The 25,630-nt window shown below is 43.0% G+C and overlaps 1 protein-coding gene across 1 annotated transcript; it reads left to right on the plus strand.

Annotated features, from left to right (window-relative positions):
* The first annotated feature begins 872 nt into the window (after positions 1-872).
* Positions 873-24,510, plus strand: LOC134671264 (vam6/Vps39-like protein). The gene is made up of 13 exons (XM_063529076.1): positions 873-1,177; positions 1,421-1,570; positions 2,868-2,995; positions 3,508-3,711; positions 4,875-5,061; positions 12,634-12,754; positions 13,670-13,796; positions 15,923-16,300; positions 17,288-17,510; positions 18,185-18,640; positions 19,317-19,546; positions 22,171-22,305; positions 22,653-24,510. Exons 1-13 carry the CDS (start codon positions 1,108-1,110, stop codon positions 22,806-22,808), a joined length of 2,565 nt encoding a protein of 854 aa, XP_063385146.1. The 5' UTR covers positions 873-1,107; the 3' UTR covers positions 22,809-24,510.
* Positions 24,511-25,630: the final 1,120 nt, after the last annotated feature.

The following is a 25,630-nucleotide window of genomic DNA, read 5'->3' on the forward strand; positions in this document are numbered from 1 at the left end:
CTATCCCTTAGGCACTCCCCTTTATATTGATTAATTTGTTAAAATTCGCATTCGTTGCAATTATTATATTCAAGTTTCATACAATCATAGGTCAATTACCTGCGCTTTGGTGTAATGCCTCAACTCTTCGGTAGGTTATTGCGTTGAGTTACTTACGTTTAACGAAGAGTTGCAATTCGCGCAACCTAATAAATTAATCTTGAAGTGAGGATAGAAGCAACAAAAACAAGCATTAATTGTTGAGTTGGAACATAGATCTTAGTAGTTTGTGGTTGGGATGAAGTCCCTCTACCTCCTGAGCTCCTGACCTCATTTCATGATAAGGGTCACAGCACCATTGAGCCCTTTTTATTTTGCTCACGTTTCTGGGCTGTTCAAAAACCATAGACAAACCTAAGGTGGCATTTCCGCTCTATGCATGCATCCGCCTCATTGCCAAGGATTCTGCAGTTCTCCGGCAAATTTTAAAAATATAAGTGGTAAGGGTTATCATCCCACAGAAAATTTTAATTTCGCGCCTTTTTCTACTGACAAAGTTGTTTGACCTGCTATATATATAGGCATACACGAAAATTTTTAATGCGGCCTAAAAATTTCAAGCCGTAACAGACTACCGCACCGCAACCCAACCTTGGTGCGCCGCACGCCGCACCCATAAATGAGAGCCATGTGAGTAGTGAGTATTATATTCTTTGCATGTGAGCAACATGTGAGAGCAAGAATTTATGACACGAAACGTTAGGTAGTGTAAACATGATACAAAATAAAATGTTGGTCATATTGAAAATCTGTCCGACAGTGTAAAGGCCATTTAAAGACGCGTTTATTTTGTTTATTGGTCCGTCAAAATTATGTCAAATGAAATGACTCAAAATGTCAAATGCTAAGTAAAACAACAATACAGAAATGTTAATAAATATATTTTATTTCGTTTAGTATTTAATAGCAAATAATTATATTACATGCTAATTTACTTGTATTCATAGTGCTCCTTAGTCTTATTATACTTTGACATGATATGAAATAATCCTATCGATGTGATAGAGTTTTGGAGGCGTATCGTGTCAGCAATTATTATTTTCGTGTAATTTCTTATAAAATACAAACATGCACGAGGCATATGAAGTGTCCCACCTTCTTAATCTTACGGTCCAAATAGAAGCTATTGCAGCATATGGTAAGAAAATCTTCAACTTATTACACCAGTATGTATCCAATATTTTCTAAAATTTTGATAATAACAACAATAATTTAGTTCCTCTATACCCTGCAGTGAAAAACAGTAATCGGGATTTAAAACCAACCTGTACAAGCAATCCGAAGTTATATCATTAATTAGATTGTTAACAAGTTGTCTTGTAATGGCAACTTACTCTTTTTGAATCCCTTTTGGACTATTTCCATTTTATGTATTCTGTAGATGATCACCTGATACTGGGGACCAGGCAGGGCCACCTGATGATGTATTCACTGTCAACCACCAACGGGAATCAGAAATATGAGCTACAACTCTTACAGTACTGTAAGAATTTTAGCAAGAAACCCATTCAGCAGATTGAAGTGATCCCAGGTGAGGAAAAACAAAAAGAGAATTTTATTTGTCTTAGAGTTAGTTTATTACATAGTAATTTTCCAGATGTATAGTTCGTTTTTTTTAGCATTAGAAATAAGGTACTAAACAATCTTGATGTCTTTTAATTGAAAAACACATTTTTAAAATAAGTTACGGCAAATATGTAACAATTATGAATCTAAGACAATCATTTATATTCTTCTGCTTTCATAAGTTGCTGATTTTTAAAAAGCGTTTTTCAATTAAAAGACATGTCAAGATCGCTTACCTTCTTGCAAGTTCTTTCTAATGCTAAAAAAAAACGAACTATAGTGCATGATTGTTTTCTATTGTATTTTCTTGGAATTGTTCGTATTTGTCATGCTACTTCAGTCAACCTCAGTACTTTTTGTACCGAGACTGACTGAAATAGCAAGACATTTTCGTATGTTTCCGTGAAGGTACGAAGGAAAGCAACTATGCACTACATCTGTACTCATTTTAACATAGTGGTGGATTCAGGATTTTAGTTGGAATAGGGCTTGCACCAATGTTTATATTTAGAGGCTCTAAAGTTTTCATGAAGGAACTATGATGCATTTGGGGGGGTGGGGTGAGGAGGGGGCATTAAGCCTCTTAGCCCTCCCCTCTTAAATCCGCCACTTACAGTAAAAAAAACTACTTTAAGTAAGTAAATATTCTTTATTGCACCAAGAATTATATGTTTTGAGGGATAAATCTATGAATTTGATAGGTATAATTATGTTGCACAAAACCACAGACAAAACATCCTCTAGACTGAGTATAGTCGCGCTACCCCTGCTGCCACGCATACGGTAATTTTACTCCATGTTCGAGTCAAAAGTGTCTTTGTGTGACGTCCGTGAACTCGTTCGTCGTTTGAACGGACCAATCACGGCACGGGACTTCGCTCACCTCGTCCCGCGCACCCCCGCATTTTTGGCAGCATCGGTTGCATGAAATAATTGCTTTAAACTCCGTCTAGAGGATTCCTAGTCTATGCACAAAACATTAAGGCTGGTGTACAACTACTAAGAATCAAAAATAGTACATAACCATCATGTGTGACCTTTTCCTTGTGTAAGAAAATAGTTCATTGATAGAGTTAGACCAAGAAAAGTCTGCAGCGATTTTGATAGCCCATGCAGTGCAAGTGTTATTTATATGTCATAATTTCATAGAAGTTTGACGTTTAAAATAACACTTGCACTGCATGGGCTATCAAAATCTCTGCAGACTTTTCTTGGTCTAACTCTAGTCACTGTACTTTTTAATTATTTTCTTCTGCTTTCAGGAGATAATCTTCTTTTGTGTCTCACCGATAACATACTAACGACACATGATATTAAAGGTGTCAATTTCCCACTTCTAAAAACATTTTCACAAACAAAAGGGGCATCCCTATTTGCTATCGACAATAAGGTAAATTTGCTAGAAGATCATAATAAGCTTTTTATTGTACATTATCACTTTAACACATTCAGCGCCAAGAACCTGACTGTTGGGTACACTGTCCGTAGCGACTACGTGCTCCATACGGCGAAAACGTGGCTACCCGCTACCACAGAATAAATAATAGTACTACCGTACAGAAAGGAAACTTCCTACAAAACCGAAGTTTGACAGCGGTTCAGGGTCGAATCATGCTATCCCTTTCTAATATATGACACTATCCCTTTCGGCTATTTAGGGTTGTCAAAATTCAAGTGATTATCTTATCTGTGGTCGTGCACGCAGAAGGAAGTCAAGTGGTGCCAACCCTAATAATTGCTCGGAGCAATGCTGAGCCGAGCGGAGCCGAGTTTGACCGATCTCAGGAGTTTCGCACCCCTGCCGCTACAAGCGTAACCCGTAGCACTTAGTTGCAATGAATGTGTTAATACTATAAATATGTAGGGGTACAACTATTAAACTTACAAACAATTTTTTTTTAGTCCCAAACCTCCATGACTGGTGAATCAAATTCCGTGGTCCGTCTCTGCGTCGCCGTGCGAAGGAAGCTGCAACTGTTTTATGGAAAGAATGGAGAATTCAAACAGCATTTGTTTGACTTCAGTATTCCTGATGTCCCCAAGGTTTTGGCGTGGGGCCAACAATACTTGTGTGTTGGTTTCAAATCGGAATATACATTGTATGATGTAAGTCTTTATTTACCCCCTTATTCATAAACGCGCTACAAATCTCAATTAGCTAATAATTGTTTGTCGTTATCTGTCATTTTGACTTATGTATTTGTAAGAAAGAGATAAAACAACTAAATTTAGGCCCGTAAAGATTTATGAATAAGGGTTAGTAGATAATCTATTGTATTATTTAGAGTTGAATACATCTGAGTCATACTTTAGGGGGCTACCTACACCTAATAACTTGGTTGCCTCTATTTTATGATGGACAAATGATGTTTACATATTCGATTTTGTAGCTTACCACAATAATAATTAAGCTTAATGTGGAGAAGACCACAGTATCAGATAACACCGTCTACATACTCTTTTGTTGCTTCTAACTCTTGCGTTTGTACACAACCTCCACTTGCAAAAGGTTGGTAGTGTTGGTTTGAATGTGTCTGAGTGGTATTCCACCTGTCCAATTTATATGTCCATTGTGCATTTTTTCTCACATTTTGCTTAATGAGAGAGTGAGACGCAATGACATTGGACAAAAGGAATAGTAGGAATACCACCCTACAACGTATGTATACAAATACAAGAGTTCTTACTCTATGACGGTCTTCCCAACTAAAAATTTTATATTTCGGTCTTCTATTGACTAATGACTTTATAATGTTTGCGTTAAGGGGTCATCCATTAATTACGTCACACGTTTAGGGGGAACACAAGAAAATGTGACATGTTGTGACATGGGGGAGGGGGGAGTCACAAACATTGTGACGTCATTTTAACTTCATCACTATTCATCAGTAACCGAAAATTAATTTATATTTTTTTATTCGCTGTACATTTAAATAATGAGGTTTGGGAAGTAGGTAATTTTAGTTTTGTGTTATAAAATTACTAATATTTCTCTTACCAAAAATATATTTTTATTAAAAAAATAATGCCGTTAGTATTGCTGATTTCGTTGAAAACAAAATTGCCTAAAATGTGACGTCACACCATGTGGGGAGGGATTTGCAAAATGTGACCAAGTGTGACAAGGAGCGGGGAAGGGGCCAAAAAACCTAGAAATTCGTGTGACGTAATTAATGGATGATCCCTAAGGTAGTAATTCAAATATCCTCTATTACAAACTAAAGGTAATTTGTATCAGTCAATAAGGTTCAGCTTGAAATCATTTCCAGCTCTCATCCGGGAACCCCAAAGAACTCTTCCCTACCAGCAGCTCTAGGTCCCTGGAACCCACCATAGCAAAGTACTCGGAAACTTGCTTCCTGTTGGGCCGAGACCTTACCTCAGTTTTAGTTGAAGAAGCGAAAGAGATAGAAATAAGGAACACTGTTAAGTGGCAGTCAGCACCTATTGCCCTTGGTAAGAATACTATAATTACCGAATTCTTCTTCCTGGCGTTATCCCGGCATTTCGCCACGGCTCATGAGAGCCTGGCGTCCGCTTGACAACTAATCCCATGATTTGGCGTAGGCACTAGTTTTTACGAAAGCGACTGCCATCTGAACCTTCCAACCCAGAGGGTAAACTAGGCCTTATTGGGATTAGTCCGGTTTCCTCACAATGTTTTCCTTCACCGAAAAGCGACTGGTAAATGTCAAATGACATTTCGTACATAAGTTCCGAAAAACTCATTGGTACGAGCCGGGGTTTGAACCGGCGATCACCAGATTACAAGTCGCACGCTCTCACCGCTAGGCCACCAGCGCTTCTATAAATACCGAATTATCGAAATTAAAAAAAAATGGTGTCACTTTGTTGACAAGTCCCTTCAATTCGTTTGAAGTTTGCATGAGTTGACTGCAATTAAAAGAACAGTAAAAAAATCTAAGCTTGTAGAGTTAGACCGTAAAAAGTCTGCAGCGATTTTGATAGCCCACACAGTCCAAGTGTCATTTTAAACGTCAAACTTCTATGAAATTATGACGTATAAATATAGTATGAATTATCTCATTATAACACTTACACTGCGTGGGCTATCAAATCCTCTGCAGACTTTTATTGTTGTGACTATAGGTATCGATAATGGTTAGTCATAGAAAATTATGTAAGTACAATCAAAGTCTAAGATATATTATGTGTTCCGTACTCCACATCGGATATCTTCATTGAGAGAGTAACGCGATCGTTGACCAATGATGCCGCTAGCGTCTATGTAGTCGCTCCGCCCCACGCCGTGACGTAGTTCCGCTTCCACTTCCTGCGAACCGTTGCTCGCTTCCCGCCACTCGCCACCGCCATGTCATTGTTTCGTCGACCGTCTTGACCGATGGTCCGCAAATATTTTTTGCGTATATTTTTGCAGCATGGTGCTTTAACATTTCCGATCCAAAGCTCGGTCGATTAAATAGTGAGATATGGCAGAGATCGCCACTATTAGTCTTTTGGCGGTCTCGCGATCGAAGTCATCGAACGGTGCTTTTCGATTCTACCCACTTTTTTCTTGCTAAATTAATTTTCACATTCCATGCTGCTAAAATCGTTACCGTTAACTCGCATTTTCGAGATCGAAGTAGGAAGTGCGTCAGTGGTTTTTGTTAACAAGTGGTAACAAGTCGCTCCGCATCGGAGAGGGAACGCGCGGTCATCGTGCCTGCGGCGGCGGCGGCGGCGCCCGGGCGGCGCGGCGGCGGACGGCCTGCGCGCGCTGCTTTCGGGCGCCGCGCTTCGCTGATAAGGAGGTTTGGATTGTCTCGAACCATCCGGTGAGCCAGTTTAAGATATTCTAATTTTATTGGCGTTCAGAAGTTACTTCGTCACTCGCGGAGGGTTCTCAGGCAGTAGCCTGGGAGTACCTCGTGTTGTTAAGCGGGCCACAGACCATCAGTTTTAACTGCACAGTTTTAACTGTTCAGTCAAACTGTTCAGTTAAAACGTACGTGTGTAGGCAAATCTTGAACTGTGCAGTTGAACTGACGATCTAATCGAAATTTCATTAGATAAAGTTTTAACTGAACAGTTTGACTGAACAGTTAAAACTGTGCAGTTAAAACTGATGGTCTGTAGCCCGCTTTAGTTGCGGCGCGACCGGGGCGCCCCGACCCCCGGCGCGGGGGCGCGGGCCCGGCGCCCACCCCCGCCCGCGCGCGCCGCGTCTTCTGCTGTCGTCCAAGGTGACTCCGAGACACCGCGACGCTGCGGGCCACGGTGGACGCCTCCAGTCCGCAGGACTCGGAGAGACGTCACACGCCCGCTCCTGTTGCTGCAGTCGCGGTGCGGACGCCTCCAGTCCGCGGGACTCCGAGAGACGTCACACGCCCGCTCCTGTTGCTGTAGTCGCGGTGCGGACGCCTCCAGTCCGCGGGACTCCGAGAGACGTCACTCGCCCGCTCCTGTTGCTGCAGTCGCGGTGCGGACGCCTCCAGTCCGCGGGACTCCGAGAGACGTCACACGCCCGCTCCTGTTGCTGCAGTCGCGGTGCGGACGCCTCCAGTCCGCGGGAGAGAGCCCGCTCCTGTTGCTGCAGTCGCGGTGCGGACGCCTCCAGTCCGCGGGACTCCGAGAGACGTCACACGCCCGCTCCTGTTGCTGCAGTCGCGGTGCGGACGCCTGTCGCGGTGCGGACGCCTCCAGTCCGCGGGACTCCGAGAGGCGTCACACGCCCGCTCCTGTTGCTGCAGTCGCGGTGCGGACGCCTCCAGTCCGCGGGACTCCGAGAGACGTCACACGCCCGCTCCTGTTGCTACGCCCGCTCCTATTGCTGCAGTTGCGGTGCGGGTGCGGACGCTTCCAGTCCAGCGGGACTCCGAGAGATCCGCGTGGCTCTGCGAGACGTCACACGGCCGCTCCTGCAGCTGCGGGCGCATCGCGGGTGGATCGCGCCAAGGTGAAGGCGGACCGCTTCTGCGTCCCGACTGCTCGAGCGGAAGGAAGGTAAGTTACGTGTAAGCAGTGGAAATGCTACGAGTACAGCGACGATCGCCGCGTTGGTTGCCGGCCGTCATGACGTCGCTGGTGACCTACGCGCCGGTGTGGCCACCACGATGGCACCGCCGAGGGCAACAGCGTCGCCGTGATGATGCGTGCAACTACGAGCCTAGCCATCGGCGCCTCCCGTGCCGGTAACGTCCGTCACGCGCACCGGCGCCTGTCGAGCTGGCCGCCACGACGGCGCCTCTCGCACCTGAGCCTGGCGACGGTGGCCGCCATGATGGCGCCGCCCGCTCGATGACACCGCCTGCCCCCCCAGGCTGGCCGCCACGATGGCGCCTCTCGCATTACGCATCGACGCGGTGGCGGCGGCTGCCACAATGGCGCTGCCCGCCACGATGATGCCGCCCGCCACGATGGCACCACCACCTGCGCACTGGCGCCTCTCGAGCTGGCCGCCACGATGGCGCCTCTCGCCTCACAGCAGTGCCTCCCAGACCAGCCAGCCAGACGGCGACCGCCTCATGCACCGGTGCCTCCCGAGCTGGCCGCCACGATGGCGCCTCTCGCCGCACGCACCGGCGCCTCCCGAGCCGGTGGCGGCGGCCGCCACGATGGAGCCGCCCGCCTCACGCGACAACGCCTCTAGAGCGGGCCGCCACTATGGGTCCTCGCCTCACGCACCAGCGCTTCCCGAACCAGTGGCGGCCGCCATGAACCGCCCGGCCTCAGGCACGATGGCGCCCCTAGCTTCACGCACCGGCGCCTCCCGAGCGGCGGCGGTTGCCACAATCACGCCGATGCTGCCCACCGATGCTGCAACTACGACGATGTCGTCCCTTGCTCGCTGGGCGCCACAGTATCAGTTTTGTCCTGTCCACATGGTTCCATTGAGGTACGCAGGCGCCTATAGCTATGGTGCAGGTATAGGTATGGTATGGTACAGCACGAACAGACCGCTAAGCTCTTGGTTTCGGTTAAAGAATCCTCCGGCGACGGCAGACAAGGTCGTAAAGAGCCCCGTCCTAGCGCGGCTCGACTGCCCGGAGTTGAAAGCGGTAAGATATGTCGATACTCAGAGGAAAATACGTCGTGTTCCCGGGCTTCATAAAGGTGCTGATCGACTTCGCTGTGTCGCTTCGAAGCTCCTACGACTTCTCGAGGCCATGGAGTGGTCCAACCAGAGGACAGCTAGCGACAAGGCCCTGTGCGACCGCTCGAAACCGAGGTGAAAGGCATCGAAAAGGTCTGCAGACTTCACATAATTATCTCTGCTTGCTCGCGCTCTCCAGCTTAAGTTCCGTCTTACAAAGACGAACTCGTGCGAAAAGCCATAATAAACAAAATGGGACAAATAAACCCGCTGCGCCTGAACAAGCTTGAGTTTCCGGTGCTAAGAGAAAGGGGCCAGGAGGACTCCAGCAGTTTCCATCTGTCTGTATTCGACTTTATCGAAACAGTTTTGTTACGCAAAGCGCCAAAATCGATTTTAGACTTGATTTCATCAGTTCGATTTCCTTAAAAGCATGCTACTAACTCGATGCCCTATACTAACTCGATATAGGGTGTCTCTTCGGATAAAGCGAATTAGACCATCACGCTCCTAGACATCACGTGGGACACGCGGCACAACACACCGATTGAAAGTTTTCTTTTTCGCGACATACAGGCCTGCCTTGCTGCAGAGTTTCTCGCAGAAATGAGACTCAATGCCTTCTGTTCAGTCTCAAATTCGCAAACTTTAGTTCATGGAGGAAGGTGAAGCCTTCGCAGTCCCCAGCAACACGGAGCTGCCGAAAGCCTCGCACCACTTTCTTCCTCATCTTATGCAAGCAGTCCGTTACAATCTCCAATATTGGTAGACAATGTACGAGGTAAGGCCCTTTCAGCGAAGAGTAACCGTTAACGGGCCGCATCTGCAGCGCTGACGACAGAAGTGTAAACATACAACCGCACCGGTACAGTATACATAAAACGACGGCGACACTACATCCCTTCCGTTACTACGGCTGTCGCTAAAACTGCTGATGCCAGCAGATCGTCTACAGGTCGCGCTGGTTGCTTGCTACTTGCCAGGTCGGTACAACCCCCGAGGGCAACGGTTTATCAAGAAGTCACTGCGCGCCCGAGTGGCAGCTGCGCCCAGCAGCCGCCGAGACTGTCTTCACCTGACAGGCGCCTTGTTGGCCGGCCTCCGCTTTCGAGAGCCCTCGCACTGTGCCACGGTATTTCTTAACAGACTCATTGAACTGCTACCACGACCTTTGACAGCTGCCTGTGAGACTTGGCATGGATGTCTCCACCTCCCAGCCTAGTCTGTGTACTGCGACGGCGTGATAAGGAGTCTTAAAGCAGCTGTGGTAAGCTTGCAATTTACTGGCGGTCCTAGTGAACACAACGTCAGACCGCCCTCCCTTACGAGTCAACGACCTTAAGAATGAGGCGTAGCTCCTGTCAGATAGGACGCTCCAACACCGAGCTGGCGGGATCAGGAGTGACGTCCGCTACTGGCGTGACTGGCGCATGCATATAACATGCCAAGGTCTAAGGCTGCGGTCGTACTGCAGACGCCGCACGCAGCCGACAACGTCACGTCGCACGCAGCGTCTGAATGGTGTGTTCGAGAATGCTCGGGAGTGGTCGTTTTCGCTCGCTGCGTGCGGCGTCCCCCCGCCACCACCATTCAGACGCTGCGTGCGACGTGACGTTGTCGGCTGCGTGCGGCGTCTGCAGTACGACCGCAGCCTAACGCTACGTAGCGAACGAAACGCAACTGTCACTGTCTCACTAATATGGAAGAACCGGATATTCCCGATTCCGGTACTGTGTTTGTATAGAAAACAGTAACGGGAGCCCCTAGATCGTCCCCTTGTCCAGGCTGCATGTACGGCCACAATGTAGAAACGGTCTTTATGGTGCATCAAAAATAAGATCAACTGCCAGGTACCTCTATCCAGTGAAGTAGCGAGCTATCTCAGACGTCTATTTCTATTATCCATGTTAGCTTTCAGAACGATACTCGTTCATAAGCCTCTCACAAGTGCTGTGTATGAACCACTATCGGACACTATGCCTTCTTCCAACGCCATTAATAGCGAGACCAGCGCCTCCCAAAGCACCAGCTTGGGACGCGAGACATCTACTTGCCCTAATTTAAATAGCCCTACAACGTTAGGTACGTTAGAAGAAGTACGATAGAATAGCTGCCGCACTTTTGCTGTTAGCATCAGGCAGCAGGGTCAATGACCTTACTCTACTACACTGTAGCCCGGGCAATTACATAGATAACTTTAACGCTATTATTTTGTGTCCGAAATTCGGCTCTAAACCAGATAACGTGTCTTACCGACTGGACTCTTAGAAGCTCCGGAATAAAGTATAGACCCAGTATAAGTAGGTAGTCTGGGTACGTCACCTTGCGAGAATTACACAAAATGTTAGGGGACACTTCGCTTATTTCTTTCAGCCACAGTCTCATCCAAGCCGGCCTCGCCTACGATTGCTTTTGATCCACGATGTACTTAATAACTAAATTGGCTGGAAAGCTATTCACTTAGCGATATTTTCGCTTATGTTAATTGGGAACATGACTCGCCGAGATTCTGCGGATCGGATGCGATTTCGAATGAGAATTCTCTTAAACCAGTTTCGAACCTGAGATTACAATTTCAATTCTCAATTTCCTGTAATTCACATTATAACGAGTCACTGTGATTTCATGGGTTGCAATATGGTGTATACATATTTATTCGTTCTCTGAGTTCTATGACAGTAGGTGTAGCCCTATCGCTTGCGCGCCCGCTAACTCGCCACCAGGAGATAATAAACAGGTCTCAATGAAGATATCCGATGTGGAGTACGGAACACATAATATAAAAATTTTACCTTCCAATAAAATTATTATTATGTTTCCTATCCACATCGGATATCTGAGTAATGCCTTCCTGGCAGGCTACTAGGCTACTTTTATGCCGACGGTACTTCTCCTCAACAATGACATGGCGGTGGCGAGTGGCGGGAAGCGAGCAACGGTTCGCAGGAAGTGGAAGCGGAACTACGTCACGGCGTGGGGCGGAGCGACTACATAGACGCTAGCGGCATCATTGGTCAACGATCGCGTTACTCTCTCAATGAAGATATCCGATGTGGATAGGAAACATAATAATAATTTTATTGGAAGGTAAAATTTTTATATTATTACACGACCTTATTCTATATTTTAGATGGCGAATACATTTATTTTTTGTTGATTACATATGTACTATATCAACACGCGTGATAGGCTAAATAATCTAAGAAACATCGGAACGTACAAAAACTGAGGTCCTCCCTAACAGCTCGGCCACCACACGACATTGCGCGAACGGCGACGGCAGCGGCGGCGGTTACCATAGGTTGGAGCGAGACAGCAAACGGATCTTTCGTTCCCACCCCACCTATATGGGTGTCGTCGCCGCTGCCGCCGGTCACGCAATGTCGTGGCCGAGCCGTAAGAAGGAGGCTATCCAGTATCCTTCTGTCTCTAATTAATACAGTTAGAAAAAAAAATCTATCTCGCGGCGCTGTCGATTTAAGCCTACTTAAATCGGACTATAATGGCCTAGTGGCCTAGTGGGTAGTGACCCTGCCTATAAAGCCGATGGTTCCGGGTTCGAATCCTGGTAAGGGCATTTATTTGTATGATGATACAGATATTTGTTTCTGAGTGATGGTTGTTTTCTATGTATTTAAGTATTTATATATTATATATATCGTTGTCTGAGTACCCACAACACAAGCCTTGAGCTTACCGTGAGGCTTAGTGAATTTTGTGTAAAAATATCCTATAATATTTTACACAGCACACAGATCCTATAATATTTTGCACAGCCTCCTGAGCGTAGTAGCGGGGAGGTGGGACAGTGGCCTAGTCAGGCACTGGTCCTCGCTTCACTTAGGTTTAGGTACTAATATAGTTGTTTAAGTATTTTCTTGTTACTAACACACTATGGATACTTATTAGTCTGAAATAAATGCATTTTTTTTTATTTATTTTTTTATAATGATATATTTTTATCTGTCTAGTGTGGGACGAGCCGTACCTCCTCGGGCTGATGCAGGACGACAACGTGGTGGTGCAGACGGTGGAGCCCGCCTTGTTCGTGCAGACACTACCCGAACTTAATAAAGCGAGACTGATGTACAGGTGAATGTCAAAGAGTTCTTTATTATGCAAGCCACAGACAAAACATCTTCCAGACTGAGCATAGTCGCGCTACCCCCTCTGCCACGCATACGGTAATTTTACTCCATGTTAGAGTCGAAAGTGTCTTTGTCTGACGTCCGTGTCTTTGAAAGGACCAATCACGGCACGGGACTTCGCTCACTTCGTCCCGCGCACACCCGCATTTTTGGCATCATCGGTTGCATGAAATAATTGCTCTAAACTCGGTGTAGAAGATTCCTAGTCTATGATGCAAGCACTTACAAAACTATTTGATTCGAGAGCCGTATTCATTAAGGGCGGGTTGCACCAACCACACTTGACAGACTGATCAACATCACTCAGCAGAGAACTATGAAAATTCTCATACAACGAAACGAAACGAAAATTCAAATACTGACGTGCGCGGCTACAGCAGGAGTGCGAAACTCCTGACTTCGGTCAAACTCGGCTCCGCTCGGCTCAGCATTGCTCCGAGCAATTATTAGGGTTGGCACCACTTGACTTCCTTTTGCGTGCACGACCACAGATAAGATAATCACTTGATTTTTGACAACCCTAAATAGCCGAAAGGGATAGTGTCATATATTAGAAATGGACAGCATGATTCGACCCTGAACCGCTGTCAAACTTCGGTTTTGTAGGAAGTTTCCTTTCTGTACGGTAGTACTATTAATTATTCTGTGGCTACAGTGCAATATCAACATTCGTGCATTCCAAAACAAAGTTCACTATGACGCGCATGACCGCACCATATTAAGCGAGGCGTTCACAGGGTGAACCTCTGATGGGCCGCACGCTTGTTCTATTTGTGGTATAAAAAAAACATTGTGCTTTTTTCGGCATTAATTGTTTTTACGACGAGACTAAGAATCCTCGTATGCTATTAAATTCCAGATGTAACCGTGGGCTGGTGTTTGCTGCCTCGGTAGGGCAAGTGTGGTGTCTAAGCTCCGTGGATATCAACAAACAAATACAGCAGCTCCTCAAAGACAAACAGTTCCAAATTGCCATCAACTTGACGGTAAGTAAATTAAATAGGTACCGTTAAAGCTGTGATTTAAAACTATACTTGGACATCTTCGTTCAGGCCACGTAGCCAACGTGCAAAACGTTAACGCTCCGTAGCGTACAGTCGCCATCAGATATATCGGAGCGGCCAAGGTGCTCACAAATATCTGAACACGCCTCTATTGTCAAGGCGTTAGAATGCGTGTTCAGATATTTTTGAGCACCTCGGTCGCTCAGATTTATCTGATGGCGACTGTACCTATCGTAATATTCGTAGTCATCTCTCTCCATCACTCTTCCATATTAAGTGCGACAGTGACAGTTGCGTTTTGTTCGCTACGGAGCTTAAACGATTGCACGTTGGCTACGCACTCTGGTGTTAATATTATAGTTATAGGATGTTGCAATGATAAACGACAATGTCTGATAAAATCATAAATACTAACAAAGTGCGGCCCGCGTCCACTTCGTTAACTGCTATGTGGCCCTTGGCTGCTAAATGGTTGCCAACCGCTGATCTAACATAAGGAAGAAAAAAACTCGATTGTTTTGTACAGTTTTTGGGTCTTCGGGATGGAAGGTCACTGGTTGAAATTCGTCAAAACGCTTTCTTACCGAGCGAACCAAGGTCTTACGGCTCGGCCACGATATTGAGTATCCGGCGGCAACCATTGGTAGGGTGGGAACGAAAGGTCCGATCATGTCTCGCTACAACCTATGGTAGACGCCGCCGTTCGTGCAATGTCGTGGCCGAGCTGTTAGGGAGGACCTTCGTGATTGTATGTTTGTTAGACTATTTCTTGAGTATTATTTATCTAAATTTCATGAAGTTGAACAGGAACTTATTGCAGTATTATTTATACATACAAAAGCAAACAACGAAAAAATCTTTTTTTTTGGTAGGTGCAGGTTAAAATAAACTTTCATTCATTCCTCGTTACTATTGCTCGTTAAACAGTCGTTCGTTCCAAAGGTACAAAAGCAAAGTTTGTTGTATAATGCAGCCATAACTGAAATACTAATCTACACTTATTTAATAAATAAATAAAGTTTAAAAAATAATTAGCTGAACATTTTTCCCTGTATTTTATTATTCTTTAAATATCTTTCCTGGTGTGATACACCGCCATGCTAGTGCTATATTTTATCCTTTTAGCTATCACACTTTGTTTTGATTAACATACACAAGTGTACATGTTCGTTTACAGTCATTAAAATAATTTAATTTATTTTCAATTAGTGCTCTTATAAATATTATTAATGTTTTTAAACATATAGTTTTTGCTAGTACTTCGAGTTGATTAAGATTTTTATTCAAAGTTGTTTATATCTGAAATTCCAATTTCTTATCAGGTGATCACAGTGACAGACATTGTGATCACAGTGTGTAGGTATAATTTCTTGATATCTCTGCAACTAAATTAGCGAAGAAAATTATGCAAAAATTGAAAACTGCTCGTGCTATCCGGAACAGAAAGGGGACACTTGAATTGTTGATCCGTGTAAGTAAAACAGCAGTTTGTGTGTAGTTTCAACGGTCTTTGTACAAATACAAACTATGTAACTAAAAATTGCATTGGAGGCCAAAAATGTAAGGCAACGGAAGAGGCAAAAAATACGACTAGTTTCCACATTTGTGTAAGAATATCTTATAATACTTATTTGTGACGTTCTACGGCAAAAGGTACCTTATGGTGGCTGGCGCTTACGTCGCATAGCGTCGCAATAATATTGGAGCGGCGTTAATAATAACGTAAGCGCCAACCGCTATAAGGTACCTTTATCCGTGGGACGTCACATTTATTTATTTATTTAACCTTTCATGTGGTGGTCAAACATTTTGTTTTCAAACCTCGGCTGTGCTGTATACACATTAACACACATATTACATTTGTGTTTTTGTGTTCTATATAGCTGAAAAAAATCGTTCTTGAATAAAAGCAAAAAAAATAACAGAAAATTCTGTCATGATTCTTCAGGAGCCAAGAATCTGTATATGTGGTAGTTATTAATGTTTATATCTTACAGCAATTTTGTCTCGTTATATCGCACTGAAAACGCCAACTTTAAAATTTATAAAATTCAAAGGAAAACCCGTCACACCCAGCCCACATTTCACGAATTCTCCATCTCTTACAGAGTTTGAACGACTGCCCAGAGGAAGATAAGCGTCAAAAGATACATTCCATTCAAATGCTCTATGCCCTAGAGCTTTTCGATAACAAGAAATACGCCCAGGCTATGAACGAATTCGGCAAACTGAACACCGATCCCGCCGACGTCATAAAATTATTCCCAGAATTGGACAACAAACCGGGCTCTAGCGGGAAAAATGGGAAACTAAAAGGGGAAGACTTAGAAAATGCATTGAACGCTTTAGTAAAATACTTGTTGGAGTTGAGGTCGAGGAAGAGTAGTGCGAGCGAGGCGAGTGGTTCGCAAGATGAGGCGGGACAGAGGAATGTGCAACAGCAGTTGGAACTGATCGATATAACGTTGCTGAAGTGTTATTTGCAGGTTAGTTTTAAAGTAGCAAATACTATCGTGTATTTACTGAACTGTTTGATGTAATTTCAATTTTTTTGATTGCAGAAAGACAAATTTATGATTTTGAATCTGTTAAAATATGACCGCCTAAGCCTATATTAACTTTCGTGCATTCATACAATAAGAATAACAATAATATTTTTTTTCTCATTTATTTACATACAATATATATACAGTTGGACTACTAAACGAAATTAATAACTAGCTTAAAACTAAAATAGGCCCCTGAGGCATTGTACCAGCGCGCATAAGTTGTTCGCAGAAATCGCGAAGCGTCTGGTTGACGTAACTGGTGACCGAAGAGCTGGCGGCTACCTCGCACAACGTATCAGCATGGCGATACAGCGAGGAAATGCCGCCAGCATCCTTGGTACAATGCCTCAGTTATTAATTTCGTTTATATTTATTTGAAAAGAACCTTGTTTACCAATAGGTATCCTGTGGCCCCACACTAGGCTATATTTGTTTATGGTTATTAACTTTTAAGTTAACCTTTTTTTAAAGAAGATAAAATAAAAATTTACATTCTTTTCACGTAATTATGGAACACCGACCCATCCATTCCATCACTCTAAAAAATTTCAGCAAATATTTCGATCATATTATTCACTAGAATGTCTTAACCGCTAATCTTAGCAGCGTACGGTTATATCGCTAAGGATGGTACCACCTATCCAATCTCTTTGTCTAATGTGTACTTAATGAGAGAGTGAGATGCAATGACGTTGGACCAAGATATTCGACAGATGGAATACCAAACTAACTCACTTTTCTATTCTGCCTCTTAGCGCCAATTGCACCAATCCACTTATCCGGGGTTAACCGGTTAAACCTGGAGTTGTCATAGTTACCAGTACAATTTGACACTGGGTTAACGGTTTAACCGGTTAAACCCGGAGTAGTGGCATGGTGCAAGTGGCGCTTACACAAATTCACTAATTAAACTGTTTTCACCAGATCAACGACGCCCTAATCGCGCCACTCCTGCGCCTAAACAACTGCCGACTAGACGAAGCGGAAAAGATCCTGTCAGCGCACGGAAAATACACGGATCTCGTGATCTTGTACCAAACTAAAGGGCAGCATTTGAAAGCTCTACAGTTATTGAAAGAGCAGGCTAAGCAACCGGACTCTAATTTAAAGGGGTATAATATGACCAAGAAGTGCTTGCAGCAACTAGGTAATATTTCACTACACCATTTATATAACAAATTCAACTAGAAATACGGATCTCGGGAACCTATACTAAACAGGCCTGCATCTGAAAGCTCTACAGTTATTGAAGGAGCAGGCTATAAACAGCCCGACTCTAATCTTAAGGGGTACAATATGACCAAGAAGTGCTTGCAGCAACTAGGTAATATTTTAATACTAGTTATTTAACTAATTCAACTTGAAAATATCTAAGGATTTCGTGATCTTGTACCAAACGAAAGGGCAGCATCTGAAAGCTCTACAGTTATTGAAGGAGCAGGCTATACAGCTCGACTCTAATCTTAAGGGGTACAATATGACCAAGAAGTGCTTGCAGCAACTAGGTAATATTTTAATACCATTTAACTAATTCAACAAGAAAATATCTACGGATCTCGTGATCTTGTATCAAACTAAAGGTGATCATCTGAAGGCTCTACAGGTATTGAAGGAGCAGGCTAAACAGCCCGATTAAGGTCCCAAGAAGTGTTTGCAGCAATTAGGTAATATTATACTATATCAGTTGTAAAACATAAAAAAAAATTGAGTACACAAAAAAAATTCGGTTGCACGGCCCCAACATTTAGGTGCACGTGCTCGTCTACGGCCTTAAATCATGGATATTTCTTATGTTTTGAGCCATACCATGTTTTGTTGAAGGTGCCGAACACATAAACCTAATCTTCGAATTCTCCGACTGGATCATTCGGGACCACCCAGAAGAAGGCTTAAAAATATTCATCGAAGACAAAATTGAAGTTGAAAACCTGCCTCGACCGAAAGTTCTAGATTTCTTACTACGGGAACACAAATCCCTAGTCGTTCCTTATTTAGAACATGTGATACACACATGGAACGATACGAATAATCTATTCCACGATGCTTTGATTAATATGTATAGAGAAAAAATAACGGATAAAAAGGCTAATATTACTGAAGAGGAGCTCCAGCATACGAAGTCGAAATTGTTGGCTTTCCTGGAGAAATCTTCACATTATACGCCGGAGAGAGTAATATTGCATTTCCCGTCCGACAGTTTGTTCGAGGAGAGGGCCATTATTTTGGAGAAGTTGGGCAGGCATGAACAGGCGCTTGCTATTTATGTACAGATCTTAGGTAAGATTTTTTAAATTAATTTTTCTGAGGATTGAAATTTGATAACTTTCTCGTTGGATTTTTAAGTAATAAATAAAATTGCTAGAAAATACAAAATATTATGTCACTCTTTTCGTCACGTTCACTTATGAGTCTCATTCTAGCAATTTATTTCATCAGATTCGCGTAAATATACCTATCTTTTTTGTTTTCATATATCATAGAACGATTCAACAATAATATTTGGGCAAATTGACCAAACTAAAATTTAAATTTAAATGTGAATAACGAATCGATTGCACAGTCGACGTCAAAGATATGTTTACATTTTTTGCCTCATTACAAAGGAGTAAGCCATAAGTGTAAACATATATTTGACGTCGACTTTACACACAAAAAAACAAGATTTCTAATTGCGTTGCCTTGAGTCATTCAACTCAAAACAGTTAACAGAAGTCGATTTATCATGTCATCATCATCATCATCATCTCAGCCATAAGACGTCCACTGCTGAACATAGGCCTCCCCCTTATGGGGGGTGAATGCCATAATCGCCACGCTTGGCAAGCGGGTTGGCGATCGCAGTCGAGTACACCGAATTTGAGGGACGCTGCTGCCCGTCCACCGGTGGTCTTGGACGTAGTTTAAGGACATACCCGGGTCCACATTTATCATGTACCTACCATTTTTTTTACAGGTGACGTCGATCGAGCCATACAGTACTGTGAGAAAACCTGCGATAGCTCCAACGAAAAGAGCCGCGACATATACATCATGCTGCTTCGAATACTAATGAACCCTCAACAGAGCAGTGCGCTCACAGGCCCACTGGCCAACATACCCAGACACCCGAAAACGTCGGAACCTGACCTGGAGACAGCTCTTAGTATATTAGAGAAGCATGCGGACAAGATATCTCCTGTCAAGGTTAGTTGCTACTCCCATATTGCGATAGCTCTTTGAAAAGAGCTGCGACATATACAACATGCTGCTTCGAATACTAATGAACCTTCAACAGAGCAGCGCGCTCACAGGCCCGCTGGCCAACATACCCAGACACTCGAAAACGTCGGAACCTGATCTGGAGACAGCTCTTAGTATACTCGAGAAGCATGCGGACAAGATATCTTCTGTCAAGGTTAGTTGCTACTCTCATATTGCGATAGCTCTTTGAAAAGAGCCGCGACATTATGGTACTTCGAATCGTGATGAATCCTCAACAGAGCAGCGCGCTCACAGGCCCTCTGGCCAACATACCCAGACACCCGAAAACGTCGGAACCTGATCTGGAGACAGCTCTTAGTATATTAGAGAAGCATGCGGACAAGATATCTCCTGTCAAGGTTAGTTGGTACTGTTATATTGCGATAGCTCTTTGAAAAGAGCCGCGACATATACATCATGCTGCTTCGAATACTAATGAACCCTCAACAGAGCAGCGCGCTCACAGGCCCTCTGGCCAACATACCCAGACACCCGAAAACGTCGGAACCTGACCTAGAGACAGCTCTTAGTATATTGGAGAAGCATGCGGACAAGATATCTCCTGTCAAGGTTAGTTGCTACTCCCATATTGCGATAGCTCTTTGAAAAGAGCCGCGACATATACATCATGCTGCTTCGAATACTAATGAACCCTCAACAGAGCAGCGCGCTCACAGGCCCGCTGGTCAACATACCCAGACACTCGAAAACGTCGGAACCTGATCTGGAGACAGCTCTTAGTATACTCGAGAAGCATGCGGACAAGATATCTCCTGTCAAGGTTAGTTGCTACTCTCATATTGCGATAGCTCTTTGAAAAGAGCCGCGACATTATGGTACTTCGAATCGTGATGAATCCTCAACAGAGCAGCGTGCTAACAGGCCCTCTGGCCAAACATACCCAGACACCCGAAAACTTCGGAACCGGACCTGGAGACAGCTCTTAGTATATTGGAAAAGCACGCGGACAAGATATCTCCTGTCAAGGTTAGTACTGTTATTTTTATTAAAAATCGGTACGCATACCGTCGTCCAGTGGTTAACTAAAAATTCGTAAACCTTATTGCAAAGGTATAAGTTCCGACGATGGTCAGTCAGTTAAGAGAGTTATTATTAGTACCTCTAAGGACCAGTTGCATCCACCACATTTAGTGGACTGATCAACATCACTCAGCAGTCAACTATGAAACTTCCTATACGATAAAATTGTGTGAACGATTTAACGGTGACAGTTTCGTGCAACCGACCCTAAGATATCTACAATCAAGTGTATTCGTTTTCGTTGTTGGTTACGACGAATTAGGACAGCTGATAGCTACCAAATGTAAATGTAACTGCCTATTTCTTCTAATTTTAACCCTAAGAGGGTCACTTTCGATATCACAGTCATCTCAACATGTCACATCAGCATTGTGAGTTTTAAAGCAGCATTTCCACTTATTTCTCTATTTTAAACTAGAGCCGTGATACTGATCCTATTATTTTGTTTGTGTATGGGACGTGCGCCGGCGCGCGTGACATTTGACAGCATCGCTGTCAAAAGATTCGTGTCACTTGTAACTATAGGTAATTTAATTATCTCATTCTTCTTTTAAGCCTAGTCATATCAAGCAAAACATCATTATTTGAAGAAACTTTATTATGAAAGATATGAAATAATTGATACAGAGAAAGCCAGACGAAAGTACCTGCATATCTAATTTTTAAACAAGTAGCAAAAATAGCTGCAAGGAAGCTTAGAAATAAGATAAAATAGGATTTTAAAAAAGTGCCTAAGGATCCACTGTATCTAACAACCCCTACTTAAGTTGGTTGTAACTGTTATCTAATCAAGTTATCATTATAGGTATTTGTTGAGAACAACTATTTATCACTATCATTCTATCTTCCACTAGGTAGTAATTTTTATCTTCACAAAATAGTTTCGTGATGGAGGGTTATCGCAGTAAAATGAGCCCAAAAAACTTAACATTTTTGCTCCGTAATCATCGCCGTTAGTTTACCCACCACGAAATTCCCACATAGACACAGTTTTCATCTCTCCTGTTCGGAAAGTTCACCTTTCATAGGCTGATAACCGGGTGGAAAATTTCATTTCCCACCCTAGGGTGGAAAGTAATTTTTTTTTAATTTTACTTCGAGCAACAGCATGTTATTCAGTTAAAAGCTCTTATATTAGCTTCCGCATGACTGAATTTGGTGACGATCCGTTTGCCGTTTGGTGGTCATTTTGATCGAAAAAAAAATCGAAAACCATAGACAATCCGATCTTAAATTGGGATGTATTTGAAACGGCCTTAAAAAAGTGAAAATGAATGAATGAATGTAATGTAATGATAATATTACCAATAATCAACATACATTTATTGTGTTTGACTTTCCTCATAGTCGAAATGTAAAGTAGAGTGTTTAACTCGGGTAAAAGTAACCATCTCACCATCGAACTATTGGCGCTCTCTCTTCGTTCGAGCGCCAAAATATCTCGGGTGAATTGGATCACTTTCCACCCTTGGTTAACAATCTACTATTGTAACCCATGTTCTAAATGTAAATTTTGTTCCGCTCAGGCGTTGTCCGTGCTTCCCGACTCGGTGCCGCTGGCCAGGTTGAAGCACTTCCTAGAGAGCGCTCTGGACAACCAGCTTACTCTCAAGCGGAGAACGCAAGTGCTCAAGGGATTGCTGTATGCGGAACATTTACAGGTATTTTTTTTTACATTTCTAGTCAACACGATTTATGAAATTTTACAAAGAAATTGAATCAATACTTTTGAATCATTTCTGTATATCCACTATATCCAGTTTGCGTAGTAGTTCATGTGAACAGTTTGCGTTGCGTCGATGTTTTTTTAAAATAAATATTCGCTTATATGCTATTAGTAGAGTTCATCACCTCAGCTTGACTACTTTGTCAGAATATTGAGGTATAATGTCACGATCTAGATAAGATTGAATCAAAGTTTAGATCGAAAATACATAATAGGTATATCGCAATTATTTTATCGCGTTTGCGAAAACTAAACATGTACTTATTGTTTAATTTTTTGCAGGTACTAGAGTTGAAACAGTACCACGAGTCAAAAAGCGTAGTAATCAACGACTACAACGTGTGCCCCGTGTGCAAGAAGCGCTTCGGCAACCAGAGCGCCTTCGTGCGCTACCCTAACGGTGACATCGTGCACTATTCATGTAGGCTAGACAAGTGAACTCATCGAACTGCGGTATATGCCATTATCATTAGACTATTTAACCTGCTGGATATGGGTCCCCTATAGGATCTTCAAATCTTTATCAACTACTACAACGTGTGCCACGGGGCACACGGGTCTAGCACACGGGTGCTAGAAGCGTTTCGGCAACCAGAGCGCCTCGACATCGTGCACTATTCATGTAGGCTAGACAAGTGAATTCATCGAACTGCGGTATATTCCATTATAATTAGACTATGTAAACTCTTGGATATGGGTCCCCTAGGATCTCCAAATCTTTATCAACTACTACAACGTGTGCCCCGTGTGCTAGAAGCGTTTCGGCAACCAGAGCGCCTCGACATCGTGCACTATTCATGTAGGCTATTAGAGAAGTGAACCTATCGACGGTATATGTCATACTCTTCAGCTTGTGTCTAGATCTAGATAATGCTGAATTTAGATCCCCCTAAGGATAACATAACCAGCGCTCGTTCCAAATGCAACGGTAAAAGTAGTATGTATCCAAGATGACAAACATACGTCCACAAACGTTAAACGAAAAGAATGTATCTGAATAACTGATGCTACGAAAAGGCACGTGATTATTTCCATTAGTTATATATTTAACTTATAGGGAGCGTGCGCGAACTATAGAGCGTAAAATAGGAAATCCTTGTTTATTAGCGACAAGTGTCAAGTTTCCGACTCAGGTCACAAGGTGGCACTGTCAGACTCTACAACGCACACGGTCCATATTGTACACTGCTCATGTAGATTAGAGAATGGATAGTCGTAATGCTTCAGCATGGTTATCGAGTTGTTAAAATGTATGGAACGTTTCTTCATAGGCAAGGCAAGTCATATGATGAAATTCGTCTTTTTGTCCTTTTTTACGGCACATAAATGTCTAACCCACGCTTCGAATAAAAAGTAATTTTATAAAAAAGATATATTTTATTATATTTAAATGTTAAATAGGAAAAACATTATTTATGAACTTTTTAGCAACCTTTCCCAACCATACCCATTTGATTAAAAGAAATGTTTTGCTACCTTATAATTATTTCACATATCTATCCACACGTCGTTGTATCCAAAACCGTGGTGGGGACGGGAACCCATAACGTTAGGGCTACACGCAACATGTCGAAGACTTAATATTTCTTACAATTTAACTGATGAATGAAACGGATTTAGTTACAATTTAAACATGAGTTATTGTTAAAAAAATCAATTTATCTATATAAACACTTGTCCTCATATACGTAATGTCCTTGTAGTGTCCTGTATGTTGCATTATTTTGTATAGACTGCTTTAGTAGAATTACATCCATTGCATGAAGTAGATACGAGAATGTATTTAGTGCCTATATATTTTACTTAATGTTAACCCTTTACCAGGCTGACATTTCAAAAATGACAATCGAATGTCAGTCTTACTCATCAAAAATAAAACACATGTTTGAAGTGCTGTATGTGGGAAATATATATCCGTTAGCCTGGTAAAGGGTTAAGACAGATTTTTGCAAATACTGCGATGAATAAATAATCAAATTAGCAGTATTTGCGAATTGCATCTTGTAGTGTACCTAGGAATTAATTGCTTTAAATGTAAAGACGGCTGTATATTTATGAATTTTATATTTCGTGATAATATGTTAATATTTATAACTGTATAAATGATATATTATAGACTGTAGTAAAATTTATATGGGAATTATTTGGTTTTAATCACCTGCTAGCCTGCTACCATAGAAAAAAATATGTGACGTCCCACAGGTAAAGGTACCTTATAGCGGTTGGCGATTATTAACGCCGCTCCAATACTATTGCGGTGCTACGCAACGTAAGCGCCAGCCCTCATAAGGTAAGCCCTTTTCGCGTGGAGAGTCACATATTAATTAATAACACGTTAAAGTGGTTATCACATAGCCCTGTCATATTTGTGTAGAATACGCCTCAAAAAACACAAAATAATGAGTATTAAATGTCCTATCACTCCATAACTATAAACTGTTTTGTACTCTACAATTTGTATCTAAGCCAAGTGGTAAGGATTTTGCTGATTTAAAATATCCCCTTATCATCGGACCCAAAAGCCCGAAAAGTCTTCGCGGTACAGTCGCCATCAGATATATCGGAACGGTCAAGGTGCTCACAAATATCTGAACACGCCTCTATTGTCAAGCAAGACGTTAGAGTGCGTGTTCAGATATTTTTGAGCACCTAGGCAGCTCGGATGTCTGTGATTGCGACTGTACAAAAGCTCTATGTCGCGCGATAAAGTAGTACAATAAGCTGCAGACTTGGCACTCTACCAGTCAACCAGTAATTAAGTTAGGCGTAATAGGCGTAATTAGGGTTGCCAACTTATTTTTGGGTGAATATAGTATTTTCCAAAATAAGGCATCAAAAATATAGTACATTTAAAAACAAAACTTATACAAACTATTATTAAAATTAAGTATAAACTAAATAAATTAAAACTAAAACTAATAAAATAAATAAATAAAACTTACCCACCTACCTTAGGTCCCCCAGATCTGTCCCCTGCGGAAGGGTACCCATAAGGCTGGCTACATTCCCACGCTGAATAGCTATGCCTATTCTTTGGCCTAGGAATGAGCCAGCCCTAGGGTCACCCGTGGTTTCCAAAAGTCTTTTTTTTAGGCCCTTAAAAATATTGTGAGCGTCACGACACCACGGCCCCAGGGTCTCTACCGCGAACGCCGCAAATATGTGGTTGTTTGTAAGACCAGCATATTTGCGGCGTTTAACGCTACGTCTTACGTAGGCGAACAACGCGCGAACGCGGCGCGGCGCGGCGCGGCGAAATC

The sequence above is a fragment of the Cydia fagiglandana genome, chromosome 15 (genome assembly GCF_963556715.1).
Source record: "Cydia fagiglandana chromosome 15, ilCydFagi1.1, whole genome shotgun sequence".
In the NCBI taxonomy this organism is placed as follows: domain Eukaryota; kingdom Metazoa; phylum Arthropoda; class Insecta; order Lepidoptera; family Tortricidae; genus Cydia; species Cydia fagiglandana.

Excerpts from the sequence above, each read along its gene's own strand:
- LOC134671264 (XM_063529076.1), top strand. The coding sequence starts at position 1,108 with ATGCACGAGGCATATGAAGTGTCCCACCTTCTTAATCTTACGGTCCAA. Across the intron at positions 2,996-3,507 it reads TATTTGCTATCGACAATAAG|TCCCAAACCTCCATGACTGG; the intron begins GTAAATTTGCTA and ends ATTTTTTTTTAG. Across the intron at positions 12,755-13,669 it reads AAAGCGAGACTGATGTACAG|ATGTAACCGTGGGCTGGTGT; the intron begins GTGAATGTCAAA and ends ATTAAATTCCAG.